Source organism: Chironomus tepperi, unplaced genomic scaffold (genome assembly GCF_022539635.2).
Source record: "Chironomus tepperi strain 1889 unplaced genomic scaffold, CSIRO-AGI_Ctep_v1 contig_309, whole genome shotgun sequence".
Classification (NCBI taxonomy): domain Eukaryota; kingdom Metazoa; phylum Arthropoda; class Insecta; order Diptera; family Chironomidae; genus Chironomus; species Chironomus tepperi.
The window spans coordinates 3,118,994-3,146,368 of record NW_027226431.1 but is presented as its reverse complement, the minus strand read 5'-3'; the positions used below and the strand labels follow the sequence as shown (position 1 = coordinate 3,146,368).

The window sequence follows — 27,375 nt, the reverse complement described above, 5'->3', positions numbered from 1 at the left end:
ACATTACTCAATAATATTGCATTTTCATATTTATTGAAATACTACTGCCATACATATATACAAGAATCAGCCGTGCAGCAGCAGCTTAACGTACACAGAAGATGATGAATAAATTTTATTTCCATCTTTTCTTCTTGACTGCTTTTAATTCTGCTTTTGCAGTCTTTTTTTGAAAATGAAATGCATCTCTTGCTTCCGTTTAATTTTCATTAAATTTATCTTTAGAGGTTAGCTCATGCTTTGTCTTGTTATCTTCTTGATTGACATTTTTGACCTTTAAAGTTATTTCCCAATAGAAATTCATCATCCATTGATTAATCTTCTAAAAATAACAAAAAAACCTTTTAATTAAAATTGTTACATCCTGGAATGTTGTTCATTCTTTTCCGAGAATGCTTTTTTGGGTGACTAGGAATAAAGCACTTAATGTGATTATCTCATAAAAAGTCGGAAAAGTTTGGTCAAAAGCAGTGTTGGGTAACCTTTTTTGGTGGCATGGTAGAGCTTGATGGTGAAGTCAGCAAATGTCCTGTACATGCTGTGCACAAGCTTCGCCCACAACATGCGGTTCACGACCACGAGTGGACAATATAAGTTAGAACTAGTCATCAACTTGCCATCAACTAGTTATAACTTTTTTTTGCCCACGAAATGCGGTTCACGACTGCTCTATGAAATTCATTGACTAATGGTTCGCGACACACAATTTGACCAACACTGACCAAAGAAAAGCAAACAGCAACAGAAAAATAAATCCACAAAACTTTTCCACATTCTGCTTTCTACACCAGCAATTCATCTATAGAATAGCAAAGAAAAAGAATCAAAATTGATTTTTTAACGTTGATATTAAGTCAAGCAAAACAAGCCAGCACACACTTTCCCTCCCTAAAAAAGTATGTATAGGAAAAAAGGTTCGATGTTTAATTTTCCGATCAGGTATCAAATTTCTGAGTAAGTCACTTAATAAGTCCCTCAGTGCCGCCAATTTATGAAGGTCAATCATCGTATAATTTTGATTGATTACATATTCAACACGTTCGCATACAGGCAGGAGGGAACAAAAAATAAAAAAAAAATTATTAATATTGGAAAATTATGTTTACATTATGAATACATCTCATCGACGCTATGCACACATGGATTCAATATGTGGGGTATATTTATCTAATATATACACACTTGTATTATTAGCAATAATTGAAATGGATGAAATCTTTCCGCACATTATCATCATAATCATGCCATATCATTATCATTATCGTCATCCACGAAATTATATGTAGACGTGGTTTTTATACTCTTTGATTCCTGGAAATTGGATGTGGTATAATAAGAGCATCATTAACCTCATTAAATAACGATGAAGTACATGTAAAGAGGTTGTTAACTTGAAACGTAAACGTTGATTTTTATGATGATTTCAAGAGTGAAATTCTTTTGGTCTTATGAATAGATGCTTTTATGAATCCACAATAACGTGGCGGCTTCTGATGAGAGCGTTAGAAAAAATTGCGGATTTATACGTTAGAGTGATTACCCTTGTAGGAAAATTAGGATATAATTTAGTAGGATTCTAGATGTGTGTATACTAGAATGTGTATACTATAGTGTGTATGCTATGTCTTGTTCTGTATGCCTTAATATTTTGGGGATCTGTAACTGGTGTCGTAGTATTTACATTTGAGTAACCATCAAATTCACTTTGGCATGCCTAGGTTTTAGGAGATATAGGTCTAAGCTTACCTAGTAGTGCCAAATCTGTTTCCAGTAGCTGGAATAGATTTTTGAATTAAAAAATCAATAGCTGACAACTCTGGAAGCATTTATTAATTTTTGGGAGTTTGAATGCAATTGCTATAGATTTTCCTTACAAATTTGATAACAAATTGCAAAGCAGTGCTATTTGGTTAATTCAACGCCATAAAGTACCCTAAATCAGTTCGCCTTAAAAATCAGCTATCAAGATACCAAGATTCGAGTCTTGACGCTAATACGGTGGTTGAGCGGTGCTCTAGTAAACACGTTGTGCTATTCGGATTAAGGAACAAATGTTGACAAAATTCCTAAAAAAATCCAACCAAAATTCAATTTTCAAAACACGAAAACTCACAAAATTATCGCAATAACTTCATGATTTGTTCCAGCATTCTGATAAAATCACATGCAAAACTAGGTTGAGTTATTTCATTCTAAACGTATGCCCTGAATTATTTATGCAATTTTCGAACTAACAGCTTAAATGCTTTATATATTTAAAATCGAAGTTTTGCATTTTTTCATCACTTCCAGAGCATGTGCATCTGGAAAAAATATATATAAACACAACAAGCAATACAAAATTCAGCATAGAGCAAGTCTATCTATAAAATTCATTTAATGTGTTAAATAAACATTTTTATGGACGCAGAAAAATGCTTGAAATTTTCCACTTGTTGTAATATCCAGTCAAGATAAAAAACAACTAGGAACTGCTTCCGAAATAAAATTTAAAAAGATACAGTAAAAGTTAAATTGCCAATCCAGAACTTAAATTCCACCAAGACATAATCTCTAACTTCTAACTACAAATTGAAATAAATTTTTCAATGTCATTCTGTGTGCTGAGCGGAAATGATTTTTTCCTACTGCTAACAAGTGTCATTGAAAAGTTTTGTTCTCTGTTGAGTTAAGATTTGATACAGAGTTGTCGTTCCGGATATCAGTTTTAGGCAAATTTCATATTTCTTCATAAGAATGGACATAACTCACAATCTTGTTGTTGTCAAGGCACCCTCGCCCTCACGTCTTGCCATAAAAGCGACGCCCTAGCGACTGTATTGTGTTGAGTCGTTTTCTCCATCGATGTTATGGTACGGAATGATATATGTATAACACTGGAACGGTGCAATGATACACTTATTTAGAATAGTGTCTGTCCTGTACCAAAGGTACACCAGTGGAGCATCTATACTTTGCCGCCACCGGAGAAATCAGCCCTGCTCTAGACATGAAGTTGACATTAAGCTAAACTCTCAGTTAGGTCCATCAAATATTATGTCAAGTCTGTATGATTATGATGTCACTGCGATTAATAATCTTATGTAGTTTGAAAGGTGTTGTTCAGACTTATAGTTCATAGTAGGATTCGAACCACTTCCAAGCTCATTCTTTCCATTCCTGATTATTACACAGTTACCCTTAGTAGAAAAACTACTGTTTTGACAACCCTGACATAATGATTATTTATAGTGTTCCTTACTCATTCTTTTACTACATGCTCCATTTTTTTACAAAACATGACTGCTTTAAGTAGTCGTCATTATTTAACTGTGAAATGATATGACATGAATGTACATTCTTTTTTTCTTCTATCCTGTAGATACATCCTTTCGCTGGCACTTGCAGACTTGCTAGTTATCGTCACAACAGTACCCTTAACAAGTGTCATTTACATCTTAAAATCGTGGCCATGGGGTGAACCACTATGTATAATATCAGAATATTTTAAGGATTTGTCAATTGGCGTATCTGTATTCACCTTAACAGCATTAAGCGGTGACAGATTTTTTGCAATTTGTGATCCATTACGTAAATTTCATTCACATAGTGGGAAGCGTGCAACAAGAATAACAATAATAATTGCTGTTTCAATATGGATACTTGCCGCATGCCTGGGCATACCAGCTTTACGAGGATCGTACATTAAAGTAATAATTTACAAGTTTTTTTTTTATTTATTTATTTTACATTTACTTATTGTTCCTTTACGCCTTACATCTCTTGTATAATATTCTATGTTAATAAAACATGACATTAATTTTCGTTTTCTTCACGTAATTCTTGTATAATTTACAGAAAATTGTCATTAACGGAGAGGTCATTAATATATGCTACCCATTTCCAGCGGAACTAGGAAAAGGATACGCAAGATTAATTGTGACGTTTCGATTCTTGTGCTATTATGCAATACCATTATTTATAATTGGAGTTTTTTATGCTCTAATAGCTAAACATTTAATTCATGCAGCTAGTCATGTTCCGGGTGAAAATTTTCAAGGTGTACAGAGACAGGTAATTAGTGCACTTGCTGCTGTATGTATTTATATTGTATTTGTTCAATTTATTTTTATTTTTTGTTATCTTTAGCATGCTTTGTGGATTAATATTTATGAAGTTGTCGTGTCTGTCCTGTTTGTTGATTAGCTCTTCTGGGAAATTGAGGTTGTTATTGATGATATTGAATGTTTGAGAGGGATTTGAGAGCAATGAAGGAGACATTTTTAGATGGACTTTTAATGATGAAAATTGATGGAACTGGAATTACTTTTAAAATTTTTTTAAACGATCTATCGAAGTAAATGACAAACTCAATAAACATAAGTCCAAAAAATTCATCATCAGGAGTCGATTTCTCCTTTATGGCAAGGTACGGTACGCGAAAAGATCATTACTATTAAGGTACAATGGTAAACCTTTTATGGCAATGTGGTATTCCTATACTGTACCAGTGGTATACCTGTACTGTAACTTATAATGTCATACCATACCACTACCCGAGAATTCGGCCCAAGTAATCCGTACCTTTGGTACAAGTTCAGATATAGATACCGCTTTACCATACTACAATTTTGTTGTATTACGATGAACGTTGAAGTGGCATCCGTAACCTAAATGGTAGAGCGTTGGCCTTGGGTACCATAGATCGTGGGTTCATTCCCAGGAAATGTCTAGTTTTGAAGCTTTTTTTACATTTCACCGTTTTGGTTAAAACGCTCGGCTCGTTTTTTGAGTGCCATAAAAGTCCACAAGGATATACTTGTATCTGGATGATATTCTATGCTGAATCTTGAATACTCGAATTGAAACTAGATGCGATTGCAGTATACCAAACATAGGTAAAGACAACTAGGGAGTAGAGACAACTAGATTTAGACAATAGAGCTCTGCCACAAATGCAACTATTTAGACGCTTTGTGCAATTCAAGTTCGCTTACCAATTTCACCCTCAACACATTCACTACTCGATAACCCTCAATCCAGTTATATTAATTTTTATCTTATCAAATTACCGCCAACAAGTTATCATAAACCGAATGCTATTGAATATTTACAAATAAATGTATAAATAAATTCATTTATACATGAGCAATTAGAGCTTAACATTATTAATTGTTGTTAATTAACGACGAAAAAAGTAAAATCCCCTCATTGTGCACGATAACAATATATTGATTCTGATTTTTTTTGCTATCGTTGCGGAAGTACTTTACTGTATATAATTTGTTCCCTTGCATACATGAATGGGTTTCTTATTAGCTTTTAGGACGTCCTTTTATCCAATTTATATTTCTAATGGCTATCCTTAAAAAGTGATATATTTATGTTTCACTTTCTCCCTAACGCTACATGCTTATCTCGATCAGCAATCCCTAACTTCACTTGTGTAATTTAGTGCAGTATTTAGCCAATGTACATTAAGGTTCTCTCTCTTTTTTTGGGTTAAAGTTCAGTTCGTGAAAAATTTATGGAAAAAAAAAACCCTTTGGGCTAGCTTCGCAAATGTCACATTTTCTTCCTCCTATGCCTCTTGTTTACGCCTGTTTGTTTTCATTTTTATTCAGTATATGGTGCTGTGTATCGAGGAAAAAAAAATATTATTTTCTTATTTTTTTCGGTTTCAATGAAAAATGATCTGATACTTCTTTGCAACCCAAACATTTTCTAATGTTTTCGTTTTGCATTAAATGGAATAAAAAGAGGGAAGTTGGCAAATATTGGTTGAATATTTTCATAATGAAAATTGCTTTTTTTATGAAAAATATTTTAATCAGCTTATATCCCCATTCCGAGGAGCACAAATTAAGAAAGGCACTACCATTGCCTCGGTGCTTTAATGGCTCGATTTAAGTTATGTATTTTAGTAACACCAAATTGAAGTAGGCTCTAGTTTGGAGCCGGACAGATGTGGCAATTTAGAATCTTCTTCATAAATATGTGGTACTCGGGCATGTTAAAGTTGATAGAATTTGTTTAGCTGTTCAAGTTCATTAGCGTATCTCTGAAAAGTTTGGGTGTTATCTCTTAAAATATCGTTTTTAAATCCCCCTTCTCACATCGCAATGCTTTGCATCAAAATTGTAAATAAACATTTGAATCCAGTAACAACACTGTAAAACTCTTCTCTTCCTGGCTTCCTTGACGTTACATAATAACTCCAAACATTACTTTAGTGAGGTCTAAAAGGCTCTGGATCCTTATTAATCAACAAAACGCTTAAGCTTATTTTGTAAACTTGAGAAAATCGATCTAAAAGCTTCATTTGAAGAAACTCATTCATATGAAGCAGTGCTGGATCACTTTTATTTCTCGTGGTACTGTGATAGATTTCGACCAAAACTACTTGCGACCCAAGGTTCATGGTAATTCTTAAATTTTGCCACAGCAAAAAGGTTATTAACCACTGATATAAAGCATGTATTATTATTCCCGAGCAACACTGTTGAAATGTGCTCTGTCGTGGAATTTTTAGGCTCCGCAAAAGCCTTTTTATGAATATCAAATTGAAAGTGTCTCTGAGTGGCATCCATATGACTTCCAACAAGAGACGGCCCCTTCTTCATTTGTTTTACCCGGGATGTTAAATCAAGATTATGGATTGCGATGATATAGCAAGATTCTGAGCATTGTTTCCACATCACTAAACAATGTAAACTCTATGATTAAATATTATTCCTTTCTTTCACCAAACTCAATTTATCCAGAAAAATGCGCAAAATTCTCCCTTATTTTTATATATCCTTTGATAAGATCTGTTTTCTTTAGTCAGTTCCTTATTTACAATATTGATCAATGTGCTTATGTTCCTTATCTCAACTCGTTTCTTCCTAATGCTACATAAATGAAATTCAAATTCCCTAAAATAACACGTCTCAAATTGAGTATCAGATTTAACTTTTTATTAAATCTAAAGGAAGTAAAAATATTTTTTATGCTTTTTTCCCAACAAAAAAAAGGTTTTAAATAAAAAATGGATAAACATTTCTTTAAAAAGAACAAGAAAGCTTTTTACACAGGCACATTGATCTATTGTTTTACCGCACTTTGACTAACGGCATTTGAGTAAGGTATAGGAAATATTTTTTAAAGAGATATGTATTTTTCGCTCGATTTAACAGATTTCTTTTAGCATGTTATTTGTTATTCATATCCTTGGGAAAAAAGGAATAAAAATAAAAAAAGGTTTGGGGAAGGTATGCCTCATGAGCTTCCTTCAAAGTAGATTGTAAATATCATTTTGTCATTTGTTTTATTTGATTTGAGATTCAATAGATGAAACTTATATCCTTACACATGAATCAGGGGTGTAGCCAAGGGGGGCACAGACCCCCCCTCCGAGAATTGGAAAACCATTTATTTTGTAACGTATTTTTTATTTTTAAATTTTTTGATGGCTTTTTAAAAAAAATTTCAAAAAATAACGGTTGGGGCTCTTTTTTAGCTACACCCCTGACATGAACATCAACCTGATATATGTCAATAAACTAAGGTATTCATTGTATGCCTTCATGCATCCTTTCACAATTCTCAAATGATTTTACTAACAACAATGGCAATGAATATTGTTTGTTGATAACATTAGCCTTGATTGAGGCACATAAGCATCTCAATTTCCTCATGTGACCATACTGCATCCTCTTCATAATAATTAAACCTTAAACCTAAGTTTAACAGCTCTCTCATGACTCATCGAAAAAAAAACAAAAAATATCCTCAATATCCTGCAAAAAGGTCTGATAATTTATGAAAAAAGTCACTTGCAGTAATGTCCGCAAAAAAAAAAATCATGTATGAAATAATCACGTACGCAAACCTTGTTATCACGCATGGGATGTAATTGAAATGTTCTTTACATTTAATGTTATCATAACAGCAGCAAAAAAAGAGGAATTCACGCGTTTCAGCACTCAATGATGAGATTGAATGGACTCAAATTTCAATTATTTGTTGAGAGATTTGAAAATTAATTATTCATTGAGTTTCAGTTTCGTGATCTTTGCTCACTTAATCTCTTCTTGTTTACAGTATCGGCTTTATGCTTTGGTTGAGGGCATTTGCATAATGAATTTAGTATCGTAATAAAGTAGACAATGCTGGTCTACTCAAGTGGCAATTCATCTTTTTGTTTTATGGTACATTTACAATCTTTCTTATTAATAATAATTTAGGATTTGAAGGTGATGGATTTCCTAACTTGACACAATATTCATTGGATAAAAAGAAGCTAATAAGAAACCCATTCAGAGGACAGGTTTCTTAGTTTACAGCTAACACCAGGATATACATTAGGGTAGGATAGGGGCAAAGATAAGGTGCAGGAGTAGCTGTTTACCGAAAAATCGGCTCTAGGGTATATTAGTTCATTGCAATTTATCACCTTTTGCAAGTCGCAAATCATATTAATCGAGTTGATGTTGCTAGAACAGCGAAAAATCACTCAAAATCTGACTTGGTTTTCCCTGGGAATCGAAATCAAGTCATTAGGATCGGTTAGGACATTCTAACCGATTACTCTTTTTCACTGAATGACGGCTACCAAGTGGCAAAAATAAGTTATAACTAGTTGATGGCAAGTTAATGTCCAGTTGAAAACTAGTTCTAACATATTTTTGTCCACTCGAATTCATGACTAAAATGATGATTCTACATGGTACACATTTGTTCTGCGACACAAATGGCTTACACAGATAAAATAATTTGGAATTTTTACGACACAAATACACCATCATACGTTGCTCTTCTTTTTTTTACATCAAATGGGTTGAGTACAGCTGTTATGATGGATTATGGCCTTTTGGCATTTAGTCGTCAACACAGCTATGACGCAATGAACTATAGCGAATGTTCGGATATTACAAAAAGCTGTAAATAGTGTTTTAGACCCCTTCTTCCACCGTAATGCTTTATAGACCATACAAATATGTAAACCTCCTTCTTCCCCTTCATCTCTATGTCTTTCGTAATTTTTTTTAAAGTTCCTTTGCTTTTGTGCTGCTCGGGGCTTATTATTTTAACATTTTTGTAACTCAAAGTGATAACTTTAAGGGATATAATTCAATTCACACAGCTTTTAATACTATTAATATTTGCATGCTGTATAAATCTCATTCTGCAAATGAATCAAACAGAACAACCTGAATATTTCTATGCTGAACATTTTTAATTATTTCAAAATAAATATTTTCAAATCTGACTCCAAATGCGCTGTATTTATTTAGATTAAATACAGCATAAAAGATTTACCTCTTTGAGCTGATTCAGCATAAACGTTATTCAGGTACTCTCTGATGTTCAATCAAGCCAAAAGGAATGAATCCTTTCATAAACATTTGCAATGATGCTTGAAAAGAACCTGTGTTGCAGAAATATTTTATATATTTATTTGCTTTGTTGTTGTATTTTCATTATTTTCATGGCATGCCTTCATCACTGGATGAAGGGGGAGAACAGAAATCAAGTCTAACGTAAAGCTTTTCAGACATGTTTGCACATAATATGTTGGATTCATGCCACGAGACTTTCTTTTTTGTTCTCTCCTTTCTATTGTACAAATATTTATTTTTTTCATATGATATTTGCAAAAAAGTATATAAATATGTGTGTATATCCTGTGTATCTATTTAGGTAAAGGCAAGACGGAAAGTAGCTGTAACAGTTCTAGCATTTGTCGTGATATTTGGAATTTGCTTTCTACCCTCTCATCTTTTTATGCTCTGGTTTTATTTCAAGTAAGTAAATAAGGATATATCTTGAAATTACTTTCAGGGTTAAGACTAGATTTTTTATGAATACTGTGACATTGTCCCAAAAATTTTGTATTTTTTTTTTGTGGCTGAAATTTTTTTTGTGCTGTAGACTATTTCCCGAGGGACACAAATGAAGATGAATTCACCTAGGAGCTTTGAAAGTTTCGTTAAAGCTCTTATATTATCACCAGATGGAAGCTGCTTGTGCCATAGTCTATAAGCTATACCCATAGCCTACAGGTTGTACCTATAAGCCGTAGCCATAGCCTATAGACTCTTCCTATAAGCCATAGCCTATAGGCTCTCTCAATAAGCCGTAGCCATAGCCTATAGACACTGCCTATAAACCACAGCTTATAATCTAATGGCTTCTATCCATTGTATATCAGACAGCTTTACCGGAGCCTTAAAAGCTCCATAACAGACTCTTCCTCATTTGTGTCACTCGGGTCTGAAAATATTTAGCACTTGACTTTTAATTAACTTTAAATTTAAAACTTCTGTCCGGAAATATTGTGCAAAACTTAATAGACTATTTGGTATCTAGATCTGTATCATGCTTGTGGCTCTTCTTTAAACTTTTCTTTAAATCGTAAAAATTGTTGGCATATCCTAGGATATTACAAGGACAGAAAGATTACTATTTGTATAAAAGTTTAATTTTTTGGGTGAGAAATTAAGTTAAAGGTATTGTCACTAAAAAGCTAGGGTTTATGACTTTGCATTTTATTTAATAAATTTGCAAGTTTTGTAGCTTATTGGAGCTTTTCTGACTTTTTGTTGATTTTAGAATTGATGAGAAAATTTGTTTGAATTTACAAAGCATTTTGTGGGAAGTCAGAAAGATTTAAGGCTTATTACGGATAGATTATTGAGTTCCTGCGATGTGCTGAGTGAGGATGCGCCAGACATTTGTACTCAGTAAACCTATCGTTTACAGTGGGGGATCAGAACCTCTCTTATGGTGAAATTATTCCATGTAGCTTACAAAACAGGGCTGTTAAGTGCGTTTCCATGAAATACATATAATTCGAGAAGGGACAAGTGAAAAATCCTTCTTAGTCTCGAACCCATGATCACAGAGTCGGAGTTGCAATTATTAAATACTAAAGCACTAACCCATTCCACCACCGTGTCAATTTGACTCACATGAGCATTTCACATTAAAAAGCATACAGAACCCTCAAAAATTAATTTTTCATGAAGTTTTTCATGAACTTTAATTAAAAGTTCCCAAAAACAAATCTAATTAAAATCACGAAAAAATCAAAACAATGGAAGTGCTCACACCTTGTTCTCATTTTCATTACAACATTATACTGTTTGGTGAGGGTAGACAAAAAAAAACTGTCATATTGACTTGAGTGTGCATACATAACACCTTTAGACAGTATGAGTTATGAAACAACATACATATCATGGTGAAAGCACAGTAATGAAATCCACTTTTGTCGCTTCCCATAAGACGCAATATATATATACCTAAACGCAAAAAAAAAAATATAAAGTATGATAATAATTCTCGGGGTTGTTAAAGTACATTTTATTACACGTGTATTAAATGTGTACATATACACGGACCAGTGAGAATGTTGATATAATGGTGATGATGGAGTACTATGCAAACATTAGACGAAGCATGAAAGAAGCAGAAAAGCCAACAAAAAAATTTTTTCATCACATAATTTTCTTTGGTTCATGAAAAATGTCCACAATTTGAGTGAGTGAACATAAACAACATCGGGTTGAAGTAAAAGTTTGTTCCATTTTCTTTCAATCATTTGGGGATTGGTGCTTAACTCAGCATAACACATATTGTTGATGGAGATGGAAACAGTTCCCCCAAAACACATTTATTTATTTACTTTATTTATTATTGCAATTCTTCGTTTCAAAAAAAAAATTTTTGGTCCTTTTTTTACAGTGACAATGCAGAAGAGGATTATAATGATTTTTGGCACATATTACGTATGGTCGGATTCTGTTTATCATTCGCCAACAGTTGTACAAATCCAGTAGCATTATATTGTGTCAGTGATGCCTTCCGAAAACATTTTAATAGGTGAGGATGTGTTCCTTTTTTTTGTGAACTTAATTTACCCATCATTATGTAGTCATTTGATGCCTGTGTGATGTAAACTTTAATTACATTATACTTCCTTTCTGTTCCATCAATATAGATACTTGCTTTGTAGAAGTTCGGCCTTGTCTCGTCATATGACGTACGATAAAACACATCGAGAGATGACCATTACGAGTCAGTCAACAATTTATAGACGATATCCTTCTAAAAGGTTCGCAAATCAAAGTATCAAAAGGTAAGAGGTATGGAAAAAATATATATAAAAAAATTTCTATTATTTTGTGTTCACTCCAGTTCCTTTTACCTTTACAATTAATCTAAAATCTTTCGTATTTGTACATCCATTGTCTATTTTGTTGTGTAAGCATGTAGATGTACATGGAAAATGATAATGTCATCTGTATATCCCTGCGTTTTGTATACAAAATGCAATTCATGGCTTTTAATTTAGAATTTTAATTGCTTAGCCATGAGGAAGCTTCAGATTCCAAAAATTCGACACGTGTATTTTGTATATTTTATTATGAGTGACAACAAGATAAACGACATTAGTTGTATCGGTCATTAACGTAACTACTTCTTATCTGATATTTCATAAAATGCAATCTTCCATTATTGGTATTATGTTCAGCTGCTACTCAATAGATTGTTGTTGTATCTCTTACCTCTATTCAGTGGCGTTGTTTGCCATCATTCCTTTGGCTATTGAGTTTATAGAAGTATACATAGACGCCTAGCTGAGCATCGTTTGCTTTTGCTTTAGAATCATTTAGACTGACACATACCTAGGCTAGATAATCCCTGTCATTGATAGGTTTAGCACTATCAATAACGGTTCAAAGCAATCCTTAAAGGTGCCTGAAGTTAGTTTTGTTGTTCAACCTCTCTCTGTCAAATATCCACCAATAATGTCATTGGAGTTGGGCAAGATCTTGTAATATCGAAGTTACTCTATATAATAATTGAGAGATCAGTCTCTAGTGGGAATCGAACCCACATACTCCTAAAAGAGCGATACCGATATTCAGTCTATTGCCTAACCACTCGGCCACAGTGCCCTTACTCTCGCACTGACATATGTGCCTTTATACATAGCTCAATACCCCAGATTCCAATATCCTCAGACACCACATCACCATATTATGTACAATGATTCATTGCTATAGAGACATAACTCAGCTTAACATCGCCTCTCTTGGCATTTGTCATTGCTAAGCTCAAAAGCTTTTGATTTTTTTATTCCGGAAACAAGCATTAAATGACCACATAACTCTTGCTCTGTTTTGTCTTCCTGAATAGTTGCAAAAACTAACATATTTATTATTGTCACGAGTCCAATTTTTGTTGTCTGTCCACAAAGTACAACTATGTTGTTAGATAGTTCACTTCCTGGAAATCTGTTGATAATGACAGTAATAAAAGGATTACATGTTGTGGCTGTAATTTACATTCATGTGCCTTGAAGGCTTTCCTTCAGGCAGAAGATTTTCGCTTTTGAATATTGTGCATTTCATGCTGCACCTAAGGGCATCTCTTGTTTTGGCATAAAATCGATTGAATTCTCAGAACAACCAACTGACTTTCAATATGTGTGCAGTCGTGTACAGGTGCTTAAAAGTCCTAAATTATCATTTTACACCTTCATAAAAAATGCGTTAAAGTCACTGGATTATTAACGTCTTCTAAATTTTGTTCCTCCAATTTATATGACAGCATGTAACATAAAGTAAAATTACATTCATTCCATTTAAAATAATGGGATGAAGCTTTAAAGGTTTTTACTTTTTCTTTTGTGGTATAAAAGAATAAAAAGAGTACATTATCTACGATCTGATGGATTTAAAAAGAATATATGAAGATATAGGATATGTAAGCCCGAACGACATAAATGAAGAAGGCTCCGCGACGGAACTTTTAAGGTTCCGCAGCGGAACTTTTAAGGTTCTGCAGCAGACTTTTAAAGTTCCACATTGGAGCTTTTAAGGTTCCGCATCGGAGCTTTTAAAGTTCCGCAGTGGAGCTTTTAAGGTTCCGCAGCGGAGCTTTTAAGGTTCCGCAGCCGAGCTTTTATGGTTCCGCAGCGGAGCTTTTAAGGTTCCGCCAGGGAGCTTTTGAGGTTCCGCATCGGAGCTTTTAAGGTTCCGCAAAGAAGCTTTTAAAGTTGCGCAGCAGAGCTTTTAAGATTCCGCATCGGAGCTTTTAAGGTTCCACCAGGCAGCTTTTAAGGTTCCGCTAAACTTCTCTTATTAATACCAAATGAAGGCCATTTCAGTTTAGTGTCCATACGGTTGCTAACAAGAAACGGGCCTTCCTCATTTGTGTCGCTCGGGAAGATCAGTTGTTGTTGTCTATATCAAAAGAAGTATGTCCTTTTCTTCTTTTTGGACGAAATTTTAATTTATTTATTTGGAAGTTGTAGCTACTCTTAGTTACTAGATTACTATAATAAAAGATATTTTTTTGAAGGTTTTTCAATTGAAAGAGAAGCAATTTCAATTCCATTTAGATGATTTGAGTGCTGTTGACAAATTTTACAAAATGTACTTACGAGGTTACAAAGGCTTCAAAGAGTAATTCGTATTCGTTACTAAGTAATCAAGCTGATGCTGTATTCAATCAAAGGTTTTTTATTTGATTTCCTTGAAAACATAACCTCCAAAATTATTGAAAATAATACTTTACAATTATTATCCGTGCTTTTGAGTTGTTGCTTTTATGGAAAATTGATACAACAATTTTGCAAAGTCACATCATTTTGATGTTCATGCCTTTAATAAGAAGTATATAAAATGAAACGTTACACATGTTTTATAAAGTTTTTCAAAGTTTTCATGTCAAACGCTCGTGGCATTATTTCTGTATTGCTATAATTTCAGTCATTGTCTTCCTATAATTTCGCTTTTTAAGCCATGATTCTTTACAGAAACATCAATTTTGCTAGGAAACCTCGAATACTTTCCCAATCCCCACAAAAGCCAGGTTCCGTACACTTATTACAAAACGTTCAAAAACGTACTCCTGAAGGATGTTTTTAACCGATTTCTGGAACTTGTTTCAAAAAGGGAAGTTAATTAAACACTTTTCTCGTTCGTGCGTTCGCGCGTATGGGCGTCTTAGACCTCCTCGAGAACTCTAGTGTTTTTCTCGCGCTGAAATCTTGTTAATAGCTCCTAATGGATTAGTAATGAGTTTGTCTAGCCAAAGTGAAAATCTGAGTGACTCTAACCGGTTAAAGCATGCTTTCTTGGTACAGAAATACCACTACGTACCTTTAAGTGAGGGAGAGGCAAAATAATCTAAATTTAGCTGAAGAGAAGTCACTTTCGTCTATAGAATGAATCCGGTCCTGATCTCAAAGCACGTTTATATACAGCCACGTGTCACTTGAATGCTTCACTTGTTTACTAGACTAGTCTATCTAATCTAAATCTCTTGATTTCTCAGAAAAAAAATGAATCCGAGAAATCAAGAAACCTTATTAGGAACTACTGAGAAAACAGATTCCAGAACAACATGATATAATCCTGATCCTTTAAAACCCTTTGCAAATATATGCTCTGAGAACATATTTTGATAATATCAAAATTATTCATTTCTGAGTTAACTCTGTTGACATTTTTTGAATTAAATCCCAAAGACACATGGAAGACACCACATTAGTTTCCCAGAATAATTTTCCATCTACAGCATATAAAGTTTATTAAAAAAACGTACATTTTGTGGGAACTGTCTTTTTTACAGTTTCTTGTCGTTTGTTTATCTTGATGTAAAAAGATCTGATTCCAGCTCCATATATGTATTTATATATAAATATTAAATATGCTTGATGTTCCTGGTAAGATAAATAACTGCGAAGATCCCGCATAATATTCATATTACGAAATAAAGCTTGCTTTTGAAAAATGATCAGGAAATGGAATTACATTTTAGTTCAAGGAACTTCCATAACCATAAGACAGCAAATAGTGTGTCACATAGCTTCTAGTAATACATAATCTAGATTTTATGAATAGATTCCGATAGAATCTATAGAAAATTTATGCAAGGATAAATGGAACTAGTTATTTACGTAAAAAAAGAACAGAAATATCTCGTACCTAATATTTCAAATTCCTTTTATGTTATTTTTCATCTTGTTGAAATAACATGCACATTCGAGATATTTCCATCAGAATTTCAAATATAGACATGCAGGATATTTATTTTTTTTTTTATGGAAGACACGAGTATGAAACAAGTTTAAACATTTTTTTTGGGAGCGTAAAAAAAGTTTATCAAAGGATATGAAAATAAAGCTCGTAAATTTTTTTAAGTAGTTTATATGTAGGCGTTGCGGATGAAAGCAGCTAAATAAATGGTATTGAAGGGGTCGTCCAATATGGATGTATTTTTAGCGTACCCATAAGTATTCCAAATTTAATTAAAAACAATATAAAAGTTTTATTTTTCAAATATATCTTATACCAATGTTATCTTTATTTCAATGTTTGGTATGGTTGGGTTGAAGAAGTGCTAAGCAAAGCTATGTATACACCAGCAATGAAAGAACAGTACAGAACGCCAGTTCAGTTTTCCCAAATCTAGGGATGTTAAGGAGCATTTGAGATGCGGAGAACTGCAGTTTAAGTTTCACCTTATAGATAGTCCAAGGTTCCAGGCCTATATTTTTATCTGCAGACCTGTAATTTTGAAGTTTTAGTTTTAATCTAGTTTTAGTCAAAATGATGTCTAGGTAAAGGTGTAACCCAGAGTTGGAAAACAGGCACTTGAGACAGACAAAAACCGTACAAATTCTTGATAATTTGTATGGATTTGTAAGAATACTTTATAAATTATCAAGAATTGCCTGTCTCATGTGCCTGTTTTGCAACTTTGGTGTAACCTTTGATGAAAATAAGATGAAACAGCTAGTTACCTGTCTGTTACGATCAGACACGCATACAGGAGGGGCGGGGTGTGGTTTCATGATCAAACCCATCAATCCCCTCTCTTTTATCAAACGTTTTAATATCTACAAGAAATAATTTATCCAGTGAACCTTTTGTAAGGATCAAATTCTCACATACAATGAGTATGTTAAATTCAGAAAGTATTGTCTTGAGCATGTCTGGTTAGTATATTCGTGTATACACTCAAAATTGATTATGCTCAGAACATCCTCATTATATGCTAGGTATGTTTTGCGGTAAATATTGAAATGTTGCCACCATTGCGACATGGTGGTAGTATACTTAGAACCAAGTGGCAGCCACTTGACGAAAACAACCAGTTTTGCCAAGTGGCGAAAACAACCGGATTTGCCAACCTTCATTGTGGCAACGTTTCAATGTGGCAACATTTCAATGTGTGCCGATCGGGAACAATTTAAATTTTGACCTAAATTTATCTAAAAAAGTAACTCCAATCCACAAACAGTCGCAAGCCACTAACAAATGACCTCATGGAATCATCAATTACAAAATGCTTAACATGAATCAAGAATTCAATAACAGAAAGTTATGATTTCAATTGTTACATCTAAACTTCTTACATATCAATTTATTTATATCGCCTGCAGTCGCCTTTCAATGCCAAAAAAACTCACAGCCTGATTATTTCCAAGTAAACGGATACAAAACGAACCATAGTGCAGACAATAATGATTTTTATCTCTATGACGAGATACGATAACAATTCTCACAAAGGAAAAGAAAACGATGAGAATTTCTTGCGTCTTAAAGTAAATCCTTCTTGCTGTTCATTTCCAAAAAATTTATTTCCATACTTCAAAGAAGAATTAAGAAAATTTTGTTTTCTAAACAGCCCTTGAATGCTCATTTTCATCTTCTTTTGAAGATTGTTACAATTTGTTTTGTGATAAAATTTGAATGGCAGTTCCTTTCATTTAATTTGTACCTCCGAAGAAATTTATGAAGTTAAACAATTCTTTTTGTGAATTGTAAACATTTATCACATCCTTTTGTACCTTTTTTTGATGCTGTTTTATTCTTAATGAAAGATGATGTTGATGGCAATATTTCATCTTTTCGTCTAGTAGTTCACCTACGCAATATGCTGTATAGTCACAGTTTGATCGTCTATTTTGTGTGTGAATTATTTTCTACTCTAGTAAATCGAGGGTGCGGAACTGATCAAACACATTTATGCATACTTGTAATGAATACGAATTTTAGCACTTGGACTCTTGTTGCTATAGTATCGGATAGGCAACGATGCTTATGCATGTGTTACTATGTCGATTTAATGTTTTTTAGAATTCAGAGCTTACATACAGTATCAGCAAACTTTCGTACAAATTTGCCAAACTTTCACCGTTCTAGTTTAGAAGCTCGTGTGTTGGGTGCAATTTTGAGGTCTTTGGCATAAAATGTGTCCCTCCACAGTTAGGTATACAAGTAGATACCACTTAGTATTTAAATGATTACCTTTAAGAAATCTTACTCACAATAATTATAACTGTGTACATTGCAGAGTACACAAGGCCATGATTCATGGCAGACTCTCGTTCTTGCAATGCGCTGAGCTTACAATTGATTTCCCACTACAGTACTACAACTATTAACATTCAGGATAAAATTGTGTCCTTCCTTTACAAATATGACAATTATCAACTATTCACCAAATGGTATTCGAACCCTTGTCCTCTCGATTACATGTCAATTTGTTCTTACCTACTGAACTACTGGGGTTAATTTGGGATAGTGGTATAACGATCACTTAAAACCAGAGCTCGAAGTCAACTCGGATTTTATATGAAATAGAGTCGAATTTCGAACTTTGAAAAACTTAAACCTTTTTCTTTACGCATTCTGATTGATTTTGAGCCACTAATTCAAATTTGGCTCACAACCCCTTATTGCAGAACAATCTGTATTCAATAGCTACCCTATCTTAAAACTCTTTTTTTCGGTATTCTATATTCAATAGTTATCCTAACAAACAGCCAAACAGTATGTTCTTAGATATCGTATTGGTATTACCGGACAATGAAAGCATGCTGTTTATCTATTAGGATTAATAATTGCTTAATAAGAGTCATTTAGAGACATATCTAGAATTTAGTTCATTCTCCTTAATCTATCTGCCTATCTACTAGAAAATTTATCTTAAATTCGTATGTTAATATCCCTGAATCAGTATATTGATTCCTAGATCCCTAACAAATAGCTTTAAAAGCATCAGTCGTGTCCAGAATTGTAAATTTATGTTACATCCAATAACCTTTTTCTATTCTAATCTTTCAATACATATTTTTTTCTCTTTAAAGCACCAGTAGAGCAGCCGAAACTACAGTGATTATCCTTCAAGATACTGGAGATGAGAATAACGGCTTGATTGATCACGAAAAGATGAGTTGTATGTAAAGAAAAGAAAGAAAAAAATGAAAATATTCATTCGTGCATTCATGGAAGGAAGAAAAATGTGATTGAATAGTAAAAAATTGTGACAAAAGCAAAGTCATGGGACGGACGAATGACCGGAAAGGAACATTATTAGAAAAAATTTGATCGATGTGATGTGATTTCTATTGAAGAAATGTTTTTTTATGAAGAGTAATTCAATATTGAATTGAATTGAATATATCGAATTTTTTTCTCTACCCCTTCCTCCCCCCCATCTCCCCCAATCTTGAAAATGTATAGTAAATAGTTGGAAATTTGATGTAGATAATGAAAAAAAAAAAGAAATTTAAATTTATTTGTAAATAAATGGAGAAAAAAACATTTAAATGCCGACATTGAGCTTATTTGTTTGCGTATTTTTTTATGCCTTTTATTTCCTTTATTTCAGCTTTCTTTTTTTTTTTGTGCTGACGATATTGATTACGAATTACGTAAGGATTCTTTTATGATTGCTCGATTTTATTCTTATTGATGCACTTGAAAAAAGTTCTGAACTTTTTTTTTGTTCTTCTCGTTTTCTTAATCATCATTAGAGAGTGCTTGATGACATTACAGATTATCTTGTGAACTTCTTTATTATGTCCTTTAAGTTTCTAAGCGTAAACACCTACTAATCATTTTGGATAGACACTCCCAAAAGTTTAGTAAATAACAGGGTAAATGATGAATTTTGAGGGCGTCAAAACTATATTTTCAGGAGGCAGAAGCCGAATTGCCAGCTTTAGGCAGTCATCTGAGGGAGGCCATGGATCACAATTGATCTGTAAGTACTAATTCACTAAAAACCAATTTCAGCTTGATTTATATCAAAAATATTACAATTTGTATGAAATGATATACTTCACAAGAGCCAGCAGAAAACATACAAGGCTTTGCAACTTACTTACTTCCTTCACTGATAGTACAGATCTACTGTAATCCATCGCTTCGCTTAGTTGACTTAGTTGATTTCTGAAGCTGGATCTATCGCTGGCTGCTCTTTGCAAATCACCAATATCAAATGCTACAGTGTTTCTATCAACGGACTATGTACAAAATTTATTTGGCCACCCTCGTTGTCTTTTGCCATCACCTAATCTATGCAAACTTAGGCGTATTTAAGAACTCTAAGTAGACCAAAGAGCTCATGGTATTGCTGTGTGAGCAACGATGCTAAAGTGCTGGGAATTAGAAACTAGCAGAAGTTATCTAAAGACAGATCCAGCTTTCGAAGAATTCTAAATGCGGAAATGGGCCCCCGTGCGCCTCAGACCTCAAATTTAGGAATATCTTGAGGAATAACTCGAAATCGACTAAAGTCAACTCGTCTGTTTTTAAATTTCGATTGGTATCCGAGCTCTTACTTTAGAGATTTTTTTGTTAGAAATCACCATAAAGACCACATCACTTGCTCTAAGATCATTGACTCAATGCTCATTTACATCATAAACGCTAACACAGTTCAATTATTTAAGGTCTGCTGAACTGAGGTTGTTTTTGTCAAATGACTGCAACTAAGTTCTAAAAATACTGCCGACGAAGTCGTTAACATTGAATTTAATGCGGAGGAAATTCATTTTGTTAGGAAGAAGTGGTTCTGGATGAAATTTTGTGTTTGCATCTGATGAATAAATCTTCAGAAAGTGTCAATGCATTGCTGCTAGCTCGTCCTCGTGACGACAGCTTTCAATGTTTGCCGATCGGATTAGCTTCACAGGTGCAAAATCTAAAAGTTTCTCGTTTCTAGTTCCAAAACTCTGTGAATCTTCTTGATGATTGATGATAATGAGTTTCTAATTATCCTTTACGAATCATAGGGCATTAATAAAGAAGTTAAGCATGTTACAGTCAAAGGTTATGACAGCTTCTTCTGCTAATACCTTTTACTTTTTTATCCAGATTTAATACCTCCATTAAATCATGGAAGTTCATCACTAATCGTATTTATATCCTGTTTTAAGCTTCAATAATTGCTGCAGGACATACCAAAAGCTTAAAGTAGTAAGTACTTACAATCTATCATTATTATATTTCAATATACAATGCGAAGCATGAGTTAATGCATTTTTTATTATGTCCTTTAATCAAATACGATTGACGCCACATTATTACATAATAATACTGTCCATTCCACATATTTACTTAATAATATTTACAGTCCACAAGAATATCATGCATTTTAGTCTACAGACTTACAATTTTTATCATTTACAGCAACAATATTCCATCATCATCATCAATGTTCAGTCTAATAACCATCATATTGCTATATTAAGTTGGAAAGGATGTAGTAAATGTGTATCTATAGCAAGTGTGAGAAAATATATATATTATTAATGTCAACAAAAATGTAGATTGAAAAACATTCAATTGTATAAATGTATGACATTGAAGACGTAACACAGAAGAAAAATGCTCTCATCTTTCCATCCACAAAAAAACATATTTCATTTCTTGTTATGCGAATTTATTATAATTTGATGGAAATGGAATGTAAACATTATTAGCGCATTTTTGAAAGAAATGACGTTTGTTGCTTCACTTTGATCGGCTGGCTGACTGGGTGGGTGGGTGTCTGGCTGGCTAGCTAGTTGGTTGGTTTGTTGGTTGGCTGATTGACTGACTTGCTGGCTAACTGACTAACTGACTAACTGGTTGGCTGCCTGACAGTTTGACTGACTGACTTGCTGACAGTCTGATTGACAGTCTGATTGACTGGCTAACTGGCTGGCTGACGGGCTAGCTGATTGACTGACTGACTGACTGGCTTGCTGGCTGACTGACTTGCTGATTGGCTGACTGGTTAGCTAATTGGCCGGATGGCCGATTACATGGCTAGCTGAGGTGCGAGATCTTACAATCCAGACATCGTAGTGAGCTCTGGTTTGGAGCATTAACTCTGTACCATCGAGTTACTGGTTTATCGATTGGATTAATAACTAAGAGCCATCATTAAATGCAGAGTGCGGCAAACTGAAAATCGAAAATTCGACATTTGATTGTCGAATTTTTTCTCAAAATTCGATGTTTCATTAGAAAATTTAAAAATAATTTGATAGTTAGCAATTTTGTAACTAAATATTTACGAAGTTTTCATTAGCTTTCTCATTCTAATACAAATTTCGAAGCTTCTAATATCCTAATATAATCACTTGATTGGTTTAACGTTATTTTGTGCATAAATTTGCTTAAAATTTTTTTGTAAACATTGAAAATTTTTTCAATGTGTTTTGGAATGATCGGTTATTTCTTCATAACGGAAATTTATTTTTTGAAAAAAGTAACGAAAAAAATAATTCAAACAAAAAAATAACAGAAATTTTTCAGATAGCCGCACTCTGATTAAATGCTTTAAATTATGATTTTTAATTTTTAATAGGAAACGTGCTTTTAGCCCTTTGAAAATTTGAATTTTTTTCGACCGTTAAGTTTCAAAAAGAAATTTAACCGTTATTTTTAACACAATAGTCAACTGATTTTCAAATGTTTGCCTACTTGAATTTTATTCTGCTAATCAAAATCTAATCGTTAAGCAAAAATACGCTTTAGTCCCTCGATCAATAATACGAGGACTTTTTAACTTTTCTCTCTTCCTAAATTCAGTCTTCAGTTTTCTTAAGCAAATACATACAATTTTTTTTATTTCAAATTAGAAATCCTAATCGTGTGATTATTTTTCAAATCTCAAGTCTATTCCTTAAGCTTATTTCAATTCTACTTTGCCGCATATATGTCGAGTCTTATTTGCCAAAGCAAAAAAAAAACCTTTTTCTCGAGAATGCAAGTAAAAATAAAATGAAATGATGATATTTGTTGAAGCATGTGCATTAAAATTTCAAATAAATGTAGGAATCTAACATTTTTAAACAGAAAGGAATTTTCATGATTGAAGTGTTTTCGATGAATTTTTTAGGATAAGCGGTTTAGTATTTAAATTCCGTATTAGAATCTAAAAGAAGATAGACATGTGCTATTCAATCTATACTCAATCATCTAAAAATAAGAAATAATAAGGTCAGAGAATTTTATTTAGAAGAATCAAATAACGCTTCAGGGATTAGAATCAGTTGCATGTTCAAATATAGATCTTTAAATCACCACAAATACTTTGTTCTATTCCTTAATATTCAATTTTTTATTACAGTTTCATGTTGGAAATTTTTGTTCATCAGCATTGGAAAAGGAATTGTGGCTATGGTTGTGGTCTTCCAATGGAACAACCACAATCCGCTCTTAGAGAAGATTTATTTGGATTGCTGTGGTTACTTAAAACCGAGCTGGGTTTCATGAATATGCGTTAATATTTGAAGAAAAAAATCAACTTTTAAGACATCCTTTCATCACTTTTCGAGCAGCATGTTGAGAAAATTTGAATTTTGCATCAGATAGTATGGTCAAGTAATAGTGGGTTAACATCGCGTACGACAGTAATGAAGGAATGCTAGTTAGAAGTCAAAACTGAAAATTTCTTCAAGCTTTGTAATTCGACCAGCTTACTTACTTACTTCGCTGGCCGTAAAGATCAAGTGTGATCCATGGCCTCCCTCAGTCGGTTCCTGAAGCTGGCTCTATCGCTGGCTACCGCTTGCCAATTTAATTCCACCAGCAATAAAGTTAACTGTACCGTCAGGGTAACTTCACGTCTCATCGTCAACGTGTAGAAGGTGTAACAAGTGAGTCTTGAAACAGCTATCATTGTGTTGCTCAGGGTTTCTTGACGTCTCATCGTCAACGTGTAGAATGAAATATTCCTGAAAATGTGAATCTGAATTGCTCTACCGGGTTTTGAGGAAATTTCAAATGAATCTCAGAACTCCACAGTAAAATGTCAGACTCGTCAGAATCTTAATTATCAGCCATTTTATCTAGATCAAATGCTTATGTGTACAAAGCTTATTTGTATGTGAAATTTGTATGGCATCAAGTCGAATTTTCCCTACAAAATCCGAGTCGACTTCGAATTCTGCCTATAACTATCCAAACCTTGAAATAAAACTTTAATATTATTATTAAATAGAAAATATTACAGAACAAACCATTCCAACCATTATGAAAAGGGTCATATGTAATTTCAGCAAAAAGATGAAAAATGAGTTTTGAGATTGGCAAAACCATTTACACACCTGTGTCAATATTACGTAATGAATATAATTTAGCTCAAAATTTTACTATCCATTCGTATGCATTAAAGCTAGTAATTTATGGTATTTTGTTAAAAGTATGTCTTTCAAAAAGTTTTTATTTCTTTCGCAGGTTAAAGAATAAGAATATTGTGTAGAGTAATAAGTAAGGAGCTTGACTTAAATTTGTTCTGGAAATGTCAAAAGTCGTAGGTTCAAATCCTTCCATTTTCAAATCTGTTGAGATTTTAAATTCATTCTGAAGATCCTCCTCAGTCCTTATTGAAAACTTCCTGTTCTTCTTTTAAAGGTTCCAGATCTAGGCGGCACAAAGGTCCACTTGACAGCCATTTAAGTTGGAATTTTGACTGCTTAATTAAGAGGAGGGTTAAGGATTTGCGAAAAACCAGCAAGTTTACGGTTAAGGACGTTTATTTGCGAGCCTACAGTTTCTGGTGCTGTATAAGCTTCGGGAAAAATCTCTAGGCCAGCACATCTAAATATACAGGGATATGCGTAGGCCTTCAGTTATGGCCGAAACCATAGAAGGTCATGATGATCTCCAATTTATAAATATGTTCAACAAGCGAGAATTCTTGAAATTTTCATCAAAATTCCTCGATTTTGATATGAATTATGTCAAAATTTACTTCCTAATAAAACATTAAGCATCATAAATAAAAGAACAAGCAGCACAAGTTGAGCAGATATTTGAAATCTAATAAAATGAAATTTTTTCAATTAAGAAGAAATATTGAAACCTATCAAAAGATATAAGAAAGTTCAAAAAGAATTGCTTAAACTTAAACCATTCCCAAATCTTACCTGAAAAAGCATTGCAAATCTTCTGGCAAAGAAGCTTTAAAAACAACAAAGAAAACTTTTCGAGAAAATGCGGAAAAACATATCTCACGTGAAAATCTTTAAAATAAAAAGTTTAAAGCCAACTTTACATTTTTCTTTCGATACCCAAACATGTTGACTTCGTTGCCTTACATTTACGGCAGCATCATTCAGTGTCTGTACGCAACATCATCAATAAGGTATTATGTCATTTGCTATGAAAATGTTTGGAAACAAATTGCACGTCGAGTCTTGAAGTTTGGAAATCAATCTCAACCATCAACCTATCAATTTTCAATATTCTTCTTTAGAGATTTATCACAGCTGAGATGAGGAAGCTTCTTCCATGAGACTTTTTATTCAGAAATTTTGATTTATGTTCCAAATTTTGGTTTTGTCATGAAAATTGTTTTTGTTGGAATTTACTTGCTTACTGCAACTATGTTCCTATGTGGAGCTTAGGTTACAATTGCATAAAAGGCTTTCCCATTCCTGAGTCTGTTTCAACATAAAGCTTTCTGTCACCTTATCCTGGCTCTGTCATCCTATCCGCAAATTGATCTTATTTTCTTTCATCCCTGCTACACGTCAAGTAGCTTTAGGAGCTCCTGCTCACCGTTTCCAACTCACAGTCACAACTTCCGATTCGGAAATTCAGATTCAGCCAAAAAAGACTTTAATCAAAACATAAAAATGTTAAATTTCCACTTTTTTTTTTGGATTAAAGATTCATATGTAGTTCGTGACGACCATTAAATTAATTTATATCACTTTTGTGGGTGTAAAGGTATTCGACATTGCCTGTTCACGTGATACATATTTGGAGTCTATGGTATTTTTATAAATAAATATATTCTCACATTTATAGTTATGGAAATTCCATATTGAAATGATAACAGTATGCTTGAAAATGTGAAAATATTCTGCTGAGATAGGCAGAGATAAAGTTTTTTGATGATTAAAGCACAATTGATATAGATTTTCAAAAAAATTGCTATTTCTAATAGTTTCTAATAAAATTAAATAGAGATTGAATATAGTTAAGTTGAGCTAGTCTATTCGACTTTAAAATAATCCCCAGCACAATGTGGGGAATCACACTATTAAACGTAAAAAATTGTTGAAATCATCTGTCATAGTTACGAAAGGGCAACTTGACACGTCTTGAACAAGTTGTGATGTTTGGAGATTAATTATCAAACTCTATAAATGATGATAAATGTGGATAAATGCACTTTAAATTATGATCGACAAAATTTTGAATTTTAACGGATTTATAATTTTTAAATTTTAACTGTTTTTGAAATTCTAGAAATTTGTCAATTTCAAAATTAATAAATTTCAATGGTTTTCAAAAATTTTCAACGTTTTTTTAAAAATTTGAATTTTCACGGATTTTAAAATATTTCAATATTACAATTTACGAAATTTCATTTTGATCAAAATTTCCAAATTTATAATTTTTTAACAACCATCAAAATTTCGAATTATCCCAAATTTTGACAATTTTCTAATTTAATCAATTTTTGAAAATTTAAATTTTAAAGTTTTTTAAAATTTTAAACGTTCTAAGTTTCAAAATTCCAATTTTAACGAATTTCAAAGTTTCAAATTTTAACTCATTTTTAAATTTCAAGTTTCAACATTTTTAATTTTCATGGTTCAAAATATTCAAATTTATATAAATACTTTTACATCTTTTCTCAATAATTTCAATTTCAACTAAAATCCATTACATACACACCACAAATCCTTTATAAAAAGAAACAAAAGAATCGCAAGAAAAATTGAATTTCTGTCTTTACTTTATCTCTCACCCAGAATCATTCCTCCACACATCCTAGCAGCCAAAATAAATTGTATTTTGTATCATTCTTGTAAGAGTAACCCCCGAAAAAAAAATCGGAGATTGAATAAAGCCAGCATGCGTGAATAGTATTAGTTTGATCTTGATTACGAGACCTCATTACAAGCATCTCATAAAATGTAACTTTTATTTCAGATTGAATAGGACAATCATTTTTATTTTTGATTATCCAACGTCATGAGCATTGAAAAGGCTTTCATATTTGCCAAACGTGCGAATGGTGTGATGAATCATTAATGTCTGTGTATATAGACATACATACATATACAGTTAAATTAGTGGGATATTTTCAGTG

The 27,375-nt window shown here is 33.0% G+C and overlaps 1 protein-coding gene across 2 annotated transcripts in view; it reads left to right on the top strand.

Annotated features, from left to right (window-relative positions):
• Positions 1 to 19,596, top strand: part of CCHa1-R (CCHamide-1 receptor) — a 39,702-nt gene extending 20,106 nt beyond the window's left edge. Inside the window, exons 3-8 of one of the 2 annotated variants that reach the window (XM_070643247.1) lie at positions 3,362 to 3,689; positions 3,838 to 4,053; positions 9,664 to 9,767; positions 11,710 to 11,847; positions 11,966 to 12,103; positions 19,136 to 19,596. In XM_070643247.1, coding sequence (XP_070499348.1) covers positions 3,362 to 3,689; positions 3,838 to 4,053; positions 9,664 to 9,767; positions 11,710 to 11,847; positions 11,966 to 12,103; positions 19,136 to 19,232 — 1,021 coding nt within the window. In that variant the 3' untranslated portion in view covers positions 19,233 to 19,596. Of the gene's footprint in view, positions 1 to 3,361; positions 3,690 to 3,837; positions 4,054 to 9,663; positions 9,768 to 11,709; positions 11,848 to 11,965; positions 12,111 to 19,135 lie in introns of both variants that reach the window. The other variant, XM_070643249.1, reaches the window with a different exon arrangement.
• Positions 19,597 to 27,375: the final 7,779 nt, after the last annotated feature.